The following is an 11,305-nucleotide window of genomic DNA, read 5'->3' as shown; positions in this document are numbered from 1 at the left end:
AGCGATTGTGTAGCTAAAAATAATAACCTCTAATGCAGTGTTGTGGATCTCTCACCTGTCCAGTATATAGCAGGAGACTCAGTACCAATCCCAGTGAATGAGAAAGTTAAAGGCAAAAACTTAATGGGTTTGTGATTCAGTAGAAAACAAAGCCAAAATTCAGCCTACATTGAAATTTAATAAAGACATTTTAGGAAAAGCGTAATATAATATTGTATCAATGGGAACCTTACCATTTTCTGTCAAGTCCAAATTGGCTTTTGTGTGTATCTAACATATCTAAATTAAGCTGCAGTTCAGACAGCTACTTCTGTAGCTGGCATAAACTGTAATTTCTGTAGCATTTGGAATTCAGTATGAATGGCTGAAAACATTCTCCATCACTTTGTTTTTGTTGTTGTTTTTGTTTTTGTTTTTTAACTGCAAAGTCTGAACAAACAACTTCAAGTGGAAAGATAACAACGCTTGGAAACACTAAACCACATAGTAATCAAATGTGAAATATAAAATAGAGCAAGGAGCATACTGGATGACAAAGGAAAACAAATCATTTTTAGTCTTTGGAATTTCTACTTGCAAATAGGGAATTTCTGGGCAACAAATAGAGTATGTTTTGAGGTAGAGAAGAAATATAGCTGCAGGCATGAAACACCCAATCTGTTTTAAGGGTCAAATAAGAAAAAAAAAATGGGTTTTAGACTCTAAGAAATAGTTACCTGAAACTACTGCAAATAACCCATGCTATTTGACAACATAACTTGAAATGGCATTCTGAGAAAAGCTCTGATTGAGTAATTTATGACATGTGATATCATTTCAAGTCTATATTTCAATAATATCTACTTCTCTTGTTCAGGCTGTCAGGGGTTTCCACCCCTCAGGATGACGCTGATAATGTCAGTGGGAATTTACTATTCTGTTAATGAATTTCATACACACACACACACATATATATACACATATATATTGAGCTAGTAAAAGCTGAACTAATTATTCATAAAAGAAGACTGAATTGTGCCAGAAAAAAAAAAAAAGAAAGTAGGGATTATGAAAAGGTTGAATATAAATGCTTTGAAGAGAGATATTCAAAGATGCTACAGCCAGAATGGACCATTGGGACTAATTCCCATTTTATAAATTAAAAAGATTGTGTTTGTTGGACAGGTGTTTTGAATGAAATGAAGATGGTGGAGTGGGGGTAGGGAAATCCTGATCTTTATTTTTATTTATTTTTTGTTGTTGTTGTTGAAAAATGCAACCACTTCATTACATCTAGAGGGTAGATAAACCAAAAATAATTTAGTCTTGATGTAGGGACTTTGGTTTCAGGGTACAGGCTTTATTTCAAATAACATAATACTATTTTGCCTACCTATTCACCTTAGCCATAACTGAAAAGTCTATTCTTAACTTCCTTTTCTTAATCATTCTCTGTTTCTGCTGCATTCATGCTCTTTCTTGCACCAGATAAGCTCTTACTACACTGGTGAAATTCCTTAGGAATATGCATGTTACTGAGTAGTACATGCAGTCATGTAATGCTCTTCAAGACAGGAGATACATACAAATTTTTTTTTTACTTTCATGAAATAAAAACAGATTCTTTGATTAAAAAGCATTTTATAAATATGATGCCTATTAGATGGGTGTAATGATTTTATAAAAGTAAGCGTACAAGGTCATGAATTATGCATGTCTATAAAATGTAGTCTACGACAGTTTCTGTTTGGCTATATATAATCTTTCTTCATTATGTTTTCAGGATGGAACATGAGGCTACCCAGCTAGAAAAGCAGCATGTGCACAGGGTGTATGAAAATACAGCTGCCTACTTTAATGATCTGCAGAGCAAAGCATGGCCTCGTGTTAGAAACTTTCTGTTGGAGCAAAAGCCTGGCAGTCTCATTGCTGACATAGGTAAGCCTCTCCCTGGGGTAGCATGAAATATTGTCTATAAACCTTATTAGTTTATACATTAATCATATGTATCCTCTAGAGCAAAAAATCTTCTAAATTTGTTTAGAGATTGTTTGAAAACTGTTTTTAAACAGTATTAGATGTCATATGCAATTTATTTTATTTCTTTGACAGTGTATTGGGCAGTGGTCTGTCATTCCCCTGGTGCACTTTTTTGAAAAAAATGCTGTTAATAGCTCAGTTATTTCATATTTCAGTTTCTTTAGATCTCTCAGTACTGCTGGTCTGCACAATTTGTTGCTTTTCATTTGTTCTAAAACTCTTACTATTAAGGCTTTAACTTCAGAGAAATATTCTGACATATTGGGTGTTTAAAAAAATTATATATATATAATTTAATTATATATTTAATTTAATTTATATTTAATTAAATATATATTTTATATATATATATATGTTATATGAGAATCTCCCCATTATCCTAAGTGAGGTTTGGACACCAAAACCTCATTTTTCTGCTATGGCCTTGTCTTCTCTGCATGTTCAATTTATACCTTGATTTTCTGTTGCACTTGCAGGCATTGTAGGTGTTTCCAGGTCCTGGTGTGTTTGCTTTGTGTTTGTATTATGCGTTCAGCCCTAAGCAGTGCATCATTGCAAACTGGGTGCTCCTTTGCATCATTGCATTTTCCTCACTGTTTAGACTAGTAAAATGTGTTTACACAGCATGGTGTACAGATGTACAAAATAAATTATGTTCCTGCCTTATCCTATCAGAGGAAAGCATCTTTGAAGATCTTATAGACCAAAATCAAAAGATAATATACAGTTTTGCTGTTGTCAAGTAGTTCTCAGAAAAACACTGGACTCCTATTATTTTGGATATGCATCTTTTATATTTCTGCACCATTTTCACAAATAATCCCAGGAAATATCCTGTGGCATCTACTCATTCAACAGTCAGCTTAACATGATATTTCTCAGCCAACATTTTTTGTCACCTCAATAAAAGTCATCTGAAGCTTTGCTGAAGTTCTTTGAGGCTTTAAAAGCAGTTATCACAGTGGTTGCTGAAAGATTACTCCATTACTGTTTCAGATGAAATAATTTAAACACATGTGATGCATCTGGACAGAAGGTAAATGTTTACAGTTGCCAATAAAAATATTCCCATCAAGGCACACGAGGTACCTCCTTTTATGGGGTTTAATAAGACCTACAGGAATCTGACGGCAGTGTTTATTTTCAGTAGGCATTTTGGTGGGAGGGTTGCCTAGTGGCACCATATTTTTCAAAATGAGATGTTCAATTGATAATCTCTTTTTCTGTTTAATACCACCTTTTATTAAAATATTTTTGTTTGCTAGCTTTACATGAAACATGATAATAGTAGCAGAAGAAAATAGCATTTTGTCTAATTGTCTTATTATTGTTCATTCATGAGAATAAATGGCAATAGTGTGGTGGTTGTTAACAGCTTCATGAAGGAATCCACCCTCCTGATGACTCATTTAAAAGTGAATCTCCTGCAAATGTAGATTTTTAGAGTACCAAGAGTGTTATCATTATTTGGCTTCATTCCAGAGCAGACCATGTACTTCAGAAAACTCACTGTGATTACAAAGCACTCCACCAAAAAACATGTATTAAGCAACTGAATCTTCTAAATTAATATACATTTGACTAAATGTGTTCCTTCTACAACCACAGTAACCGATAATACTTTATCCTAATTTTAAAGCTTACACTTTCTACCCAACATGCAGAGCTTCATGTTTTATTGCATATATTCCTTGATCTGTATTAATAATATTCATCTTTTCCATTTCTCTTGTGTCACTTCAAAGGATAATGCTTGATTTTTGCTTTAGAAAGATACTCTTTTTTCAGCATGGAAGTGTTGTGCTGTTCTCCAGCAGTTCCTGTGCTGTCTCTCTAGATAATGGTGCACATTAACATCAACAACAGCAGCAGCGCTGCAAGAAGCAGTGATGTTTCTAAAGATAACTCCAGGCCTTTAAATTGAATTACCGATACTGAGATGGCTCTCTTTGCCAAGCTGCTACCCAGTTGCTTGGCTGTCAACTTTCAGAAATTATTCTTCACTACTGACCCATAACTGCAGTGAATGTTTCCTAATCTAATTTTGAAAAGTGCCTGTTATGCATGCAGTATTGAAGAACACTCTGAAAGATTTCGATTTAGTATAGCACAGGCCCTTAGCAGACATACTTTTAGGTAGAATACATTCTGGGACTGTTCATTACATTTACATGTGTTACAATGTGTCAGAACAAAGATAGAAAGAGAAAGTGCCTGCAACATGGCAGGAATTTTATGAATCAGTTATTTTCAAATCTGTATCTCAAGTTAAAATTTTCCTCCCTGCCTTGTGTCAGTGACAGCTGTGGTTTAGGATTTCTTGGAGAGAAATCCTTTCCACTGCTATGCAGTCACAGAGACCTTGCTGGCTGTAGATCTTGGTGGGGTGGTTAACATGGCTTACGATGGCTTCAGAGTGAAGATCTGGGTCTGGGCCAATGCATCCTCTTCTCTAGTCCTTCTCCCTGGAAGTGGGGACATTCTGGAGAGGTACTGTGTGGGATTTAGCAGAGACTGGGGAGGAACTTGAAAGGGAGATCTATTGTAAGTCACTAAAAAGACAAAGCACGCTAGCTTCAGGAAATCCTCTGATCAGAAAGTAGTTGGAAGCTGGAAGGGTATTGAGGAAAAGGGTCATCAAACTTACCCCATCCTTACTCTTTATCAGGTGCCCATTTTTACTCATTGTTTGAAACAGGTTACCAGGCTATATAAAGGCTCAGTATGCTGCTTGATACTGAGCATTGCTCTGATATGTGCAATAATGGCTACAGAGGACCACTCCTTCCTCCTCCCACCTGCACCTACCCTTCTTCCCCAAAGAACCTAACCTGGTGTTGCACAGGGCTGTGCAATGAGTATTTTTACTGATGATATTGGTACTGTTACGTTCCTGATAGTGTGAACATATAGTAACAGTCCAAATGAGTCCTGCAGGAGTTAGGCTAGTAGGAGCAAACACACATTTTGTTTTCCAGGAAGTCTTAGAACTAGGAAAGACAACCCATCCCCTGAATCACTTCCCGTTGTTTTCAGTACTTTGAGAGGAATAGCTAGTGTACAGAACATACGACTTCTAATCTAGTAAAGAATATTCTTTTCTTTAGGTTGTGGAACCGGAAAGTATCTCAGTGTCAACAGTCAGGTGTATACTCTTGGCTGTGATTACTGTGGACCGTTGGTAGAAATTGCAAGGAAGAGAGGTGATGAAGTTCTGGTATGTGACAACCTTAACCTTCCCTTTAGGGACCAGTGCTTCAACGCAGTCATTTCCATTGGAGGTAAGACAACAAACATACATCCTGTCCCACAGCAAATCCAAATTGTTTTTTTTTCCATGTATCTTCATTTCAATTAAATTTGTTTTGAAATAATTATCTGAGAATCACAGCGCATATTGCTGAAATAAATGTAGTAAAATTAAAAAAAAAATAGGTCCATTGCACAGATATGCTGTTGACCAGGGAAGTATGTGGATCATTTGTTTGTTTATATGTGGTCTTGTTCACCCTGTGGATAAAAGATTTCCTTCCAGCATGCATTTTAAACAAGTAACAACTAGTATAAACATGGCTGCTGGTAGTTTAAACACATTGCATGGTCAAGATAAACTTTGGGTTCCTCCTTAGGATCTGTTTTGACCAGCAAAAGCATTGAAAGGGAGAAAACTTGCTTTCTCTACAGAAGAGCTCAAAACTTATGTCAACTATTATGTATTAAGAACACAAATTTCTCTTAGACTAGACATGCAATAAGAATTTAGAAGTGTTCAAGTGCCTGTTTTCTGAGTGAAGAATCTCAGCATCTTGACTCCTCTGACCTATCTTGTTGAAAAAAAATTGCTCATAATTTGAGAAGTAAAAACTGGAAAAGAATAGATGAAGAAGAATAGTTAGACTACTCAGTTACGGTCTACATTTTAAATTCAGTTCTTACTTAAATTCCTTTCAGACTGTTTGACCACATCAGCAAAAATATAAAACATGAAAATTATTACTGGTAGCAATCAACGAACTACTCAATCTATGACCAAAATGTATTTTAAAATCTATTTTTCACATGTGAACAAAATTTTAAAGGGAGAAAAGGGTGGGTAATATGCAAGTGGTATTTATATAAAATTGCTTTTGTATTAACTAGTTAACCAGTGAACTCTATCCATATATTAGGTCCTGTAGCATAATTTCAGTTCTATTAGATCAACTGACTTTCAAGGATAGCCTACCTATCTAATATTTATACCAATAAAAGGCCTGACATGAGCCAGCAGTGCACACTTGCAGCCCAGAAGGCCAACTGCATCCTGGGCTGCATCAACAGAGGAGTGGCCAGCATGTCGAGGGAGGTGATGTCCCCCTCTGTTCTGCCCTTCTGAGGCCCCACCTGGTGTCCTCCATTCAGCTCTGGGGCTCCCAGCAAAAGAAAGATGTGGATCTGTTAGAGCGGGTCCAGAGGAGAGCTACAAGGATGATCAGAGGGCTGGAGCACCTCTACTATGAAGAAAGGCTGGGAGAGGTGGGGATGTTCAGCCTGGAGAAGAGAAGGCTCTGGGGAGATGTCATTTCAGCTTGCAGCTTTTCGGTACTTAAAGGGGACTTATAAAAAAGACGGAAAGCAACTTTTTGCTGAGTCCAATAATTCTTCACTCAGAGGGTGATGAGGAACTGGCACATGTTGCCAAGGGAAGCTGTGGATGCCCCATCCCTGGCAGTGTTCAAGGCCAGGTTAGATGAGGCCCTGGGCAACTTGATCTAGTGGGTGGCATACCTTCCTATGGCAGGGGGGTTGGAACTGGATGATCTTTAAGGTCCCTTCCAACCCAAGCCGTTCTATGATAAGATCAAAAGTTTGGCTGGTATTTTTGTACATTTAACAATAATGGATTTTAATCCCTCTTGAACAGAGACAAGGTATGTCTGTCTCCATCTAATTCTAAATGAAGTGCTTTTCATTCCATTCCAGAGCATGGCAAATATTTGTGTGCAGAATCAAATACTCTTCTTGGCTTTGCTGGTATATTCCTGTTTATAGGATTTATATTTCTGTAGAAACACCAGAACGACTAAGTAATTTTAACCATGAAGAATATTTCACCCATTAAATTGTTTAAATAGAGTTTGTACAGATTTTCTTGGTTGGTTAGCACTTCTTTCTGGTGAACTAAGCTCACATGCTTATGCTGTCAGTTTTGACACCAGTTTACAGGAAGCTCAGTGGTGTCATACAGCCTGCCTCCATTATGAGAGAAAATATCAGTTCCTTTCGCCCCATCTTGTTTAAGAAATGGAAATAGTTTTTGTTTTGTTTTATGGTGGGTTTATTTTGGTTTGTTGGTTGGTTGTTTTTTCCAAAGTTCAAGAAAATATTGACAAGAGTTAGGAGGAGCTGGAAAGAAACATTGACCATACAGAGTTTTCTGTCTTGTGTTCTCAGAAACTTCTGAGGACCTAGTTAATATCAACTGCCAAGAAAGTTTTTTCCTGTCCTGTGGTAAAAATACTACATTTTTTTCCCCTTGGTAACTTATCATTGTTTAGAATAAAGTCAAGGCTAGCTGGACAGTCTTTCATAACTGCAATGTTGAAATAACATTCTTTCAACAAGTAGAATTGGCTGCTGTCAAGCAGCACATATAAAGATAATTAATTTTTCTTAATAAATTGAGAAGTCTTCAGCTAACAACATATACAATTATTATATGTTGCTATTTGGTTACATGGAATGTTCTGTGTGTAGAATGGGCTGGTTCCAAGTCCATCTGGATCAAATTATGGAATCAGCCCATCATTGATTCAAATCAAATTTAGTACTGATGACAGAGAGACCAACATGACCAACATGACCAATCTCAGTCCAAGTTCACATTTTTCAGAGTTCAGAGAGAAAGCAGCTGACTTAGCTATTCTTTGGTTTTTAAAATTGTTTCCTTCAGGTGAGTAGGAATCTGTAAACAGACTGGAAATCTTGAAACATAGCTTCATTCCACATCACAGTGAAATTTGAAAATGTGGAAATTATCTTGGAAAGAAAATTCAACTATAGTGATCAATGGTTTTATTTTGACTGACTTTTTTTTTTTTTTAATACCATAACATAATGTAAAGAAAAAATACAAATCATGATTCTCAGATATGATTTTTATGATTTAGGCCAAGTCACTTTCTTCTCATTTTTTTCCTCCAAAGTAAACATTCTATAAAGGCAACACCTTTCTAGAGAATTAATACACTGGAAAATATTTCTGTCTAATTTTTCTCACTAGTTCTTTTGAAAACTGACTGAAAGCTAGTTATTATTTTCTTTTATGGGTTATGCAGAAAACCAGTAACCTCCAGTTTATGTGCCTGACTTTCTCAAATCCGTACCTCATGATGAGATGAATTTCCTCCTTTGGGATTTGCCTGTTTTTATCCATTGAATGTAAATGTAAAAGAGAACGTTCTGGGGTAAACTTGCACTGTGGTACCGATAAATTCTGCATTGTTGCTGACTTCAGTGTGTGAGAATTGTGATATGACAACTAAAGTGGTTAAACACATAGAGCAGGTTGAAGAAAAAATGCTATTCCCATACTAATATTCAATACATGATGCCTTTCCTTTTTCATAGTGATCCATCATTTCTCAACTAAACAAAGAAGAATCAAAGCAATAAAGGAAATGGCAAGGGTATTGATGCCTGGAGGCCAGATGATGGTTTATGTTTGGGCTATGGAACAAAAGAATCGCCGCTTTGAGAAACAAGACGTATTTGTTCCCTGGAACAAGGCCTTGTGCTCACGGCATTTTTCAGAATCAAATCAATCTGGAGATAAGGGTGAGTTTGGGCATGCTGTGAAAAGCCAAGATATACACCCTGCAGAGCTAGTCATCTCTGATTGCAGCTACCAAACCACTCTGCAGCCAGAAACTAATTCAAAACATTCCCAAAATATGGACCATTGCTTATCCAGAGCCTGCTGCATGAAAATTTCTGAAGAAGAAAATAGATTTTACAGTGCTCTAGGAAGATCTTTACGGTCATGGTTTTTCTCCAGATCTCTTGATGAATCAGCCATGAGGAAGCAAACTGAAAAACTGAAGCCTCCGAAGAATGAAGGAGAATGGACAAACAGTACCATGCCCATTCAGCATTCACGGCACTGCAGTTTGGACTTAGGTCACCATGGGGCACTGTTGAAAGAACAAAGTTTAGATGATGATGATGTGTTTGTGGAAGGCTCGCCTATCAAAAAGCCACCGTGGTCACCAGCCACAGATGCACTGAAGGATTTGAGTTTAAATGGAGGACACCACAGCGTAGCTCAAAGCAAGAGTGAAGAAGCTGCCTTTATAAATGGTTCAGTGGAAGACAGGGACTTCAGCTGCATTTGTAATAAAGATGATACTGTTAAGTCTACTGCCAGCAAGTTTTTCAAAAGAACTTCAACAACTGATTCCACTGACTCTGCTTTGGATTCTGCAGTATCTGTTGGGGACCAAACTGTTGATGCATTGGATACAAAAGCCTTCATGCGTTATTATCATGTTTTTCGGGAAGGGGAGCTGTGCTCTCTGATAGAGGAGAATGTGCCTGAGCTTCTGATACTTTCTTCCTGCTATGACCATGGAAACTGGTGCATTATTGCAGAGAAAAGAGGAAAATAACTATACACAGAACAAAACAGAATTCAATGACTGAGGATTTTAAGCTGCTCCTTGTGTTCCTGTGATTGTGCAATTTGATGTGGAACTTGAATCCCTTGTAGTCACGTGCCATCCATTTCCTATCTATGTAACTATCTGATGCAAGGCTTGTATATAGGAATGTAAGTGGCAAATGATATTTATGTTTTGTTAAACTTTTATGAAGTTAAAAATGGAGAGTTTTATATTGCTTTTAGCAAATAATTGTGTTTTTAAATACACTTTTGTATTGAAAAATAAAACTTTTTTATAAGACAAGGAAAGGATCAGGGCATCTTTTATGAGAAATAGCCTCTTCGTAGGACATTTATGCTTTGTTCTTGGAATGCTTAAAACATGTCACATTACTCCCTGTTCTTAAAGTCCTATAAATAGAGACATAGGCACATTTTAAAACACACTTGACTGTAAACTGCTTGAGTGCATGCTGCATAACTGGGAGCAAACATAGTCCCAGTGCTACTTAGTTTGGAGTAGAGTTGTTAATGGGCAAAAGCCATGTACAAATAAGCTCTTATTGCATGTTCTCTTATTTGTGGATTGTATTTTGGAGCAAATGACAGAATGGATTTTGAACAATAATTTGGACTTTTGTTTTGAAAACAATTTAATTTGCGTATCAGATGCAGATTAAGTTTTGCACGTTAGCTCTCACAAATACTTTATCTTAATTTCCTTTTCTGCAGGTCTTTGCTGGTTATTTATATATAGGAGTCAGAGGGATTAGTGAGAGTAGCAGTATTACGTAAAGGTTACAAAATATCAAATATTTGAGATACATATATCTTTTTGATAAGCCTGGGTAGCTAAGATAAATAATACTTGATAAGATTAATAAAATCCCATTGCACATCTGGTCAACTGTCATATTTGCTCTGCTCATTCACTGACATGAGAATATATACTCAATGGCGTGTCAAATAATGTAGATAGGAAGAGGATACAAGTCAAGTTTGTATCTAAAATATAACATTTCCAGGCTATGTTGTGTAAGTAGATGGGTTTTGGATGGAATTTTGGATTGGATGGATTTTGGTAGATGGATTTGTTATTTTTTTTTCAGTAGAAAATCCTAATGATACTGACTATTTTTAGATGTAGCTGCCGAGGAGTAATTACTGCATGGTAATGTATTATAGATTTATTTACTGGATTGTTGCCTGTAGAACAATCATTTTTGTCTTCCTCATAGCTTGGGATCCTTGTGCTTTATCCTTCCCAGGTCTCTACCAAGTGCCAGGGGCAAATCCTTGCATTCCCAAGGAACACACAAAAGTGTGGTCAAAGAACTGTGCATTGGACACTTCTGAAATATTATTCCACTGTGTCTGAGCCTTACTTCAGAGCAGTGGCAATATTCCCTGCATCGCTGGGTCCAGCTGCTCCCTGTGCACAGCTCAGGGGCTGGTCCTGCTGCATCTTCAAGCTCCCATTTTAGAAGCACAGTGTGAAAATGCCCATGCAGGCATATTGCAGAGTCAGTATGGGTCGTGCTCAGCTCCACACCTCATCTGCAACATCCTCATGTCTGAACAGTGAGGTTTACCTCATTTGCTGGATATTTTTGGAGGAGATTGAGGATTTAGAAGCAAACTCAGTTG

The 11,305-nt window shown here is 37.0% G+C and overlaps 1 protein-coding gene across 1 annotated transcript; it reads left to right on the top strand.

Moving 5' to 3' along the window:
* The first annotated feature begins 1,390 nt into the window (after positions 1–1,390).
* TRMT9B (tRNA methyltransferase 9B (putative)) lies at positions 1,391–10,514 on the top strand. The gene is made up of 3 exons (XM_035546669.2): positions 1,391–1,917; positions 5,127–5,300; positions 8,629–10,514. Exons 1-3 carry the CDS (start codon positions 1,764–1,766, stop codon positions 9,663–9,665), a joined length of 1,365 nt encoding a protein of 454 aa, XP_035402562.1. The 5' UTR covers positions 1,391–1,763; the 3' UTR covers positions 9,666–10,514.
* Positions 10,515–11,305: the final 791 nt, after the last annotated feature.

Source organism: Cygnus atratus, chromosome 4, assembly GCF_013377495.2.
Source record: "Cygnus atratus isolate AKBS03 ecotype Queensland, Australia chromosome 4, CAtr_DNAZoo_HiC_assembly, whole genome shotgun sequence".
Classification (NCBI taxonomy): domain Eukaryota; kingdom Metazoa; phylum Chordata; class Aves; order Anseriformes; family Anatidae; genus Cygnus; species Cygnus atratus.
The sequence above is the reverse complement of the archived record's forward strand: the minus strand, read 5'-3'. Positions and strand labels throughout refer to the sequence as shown.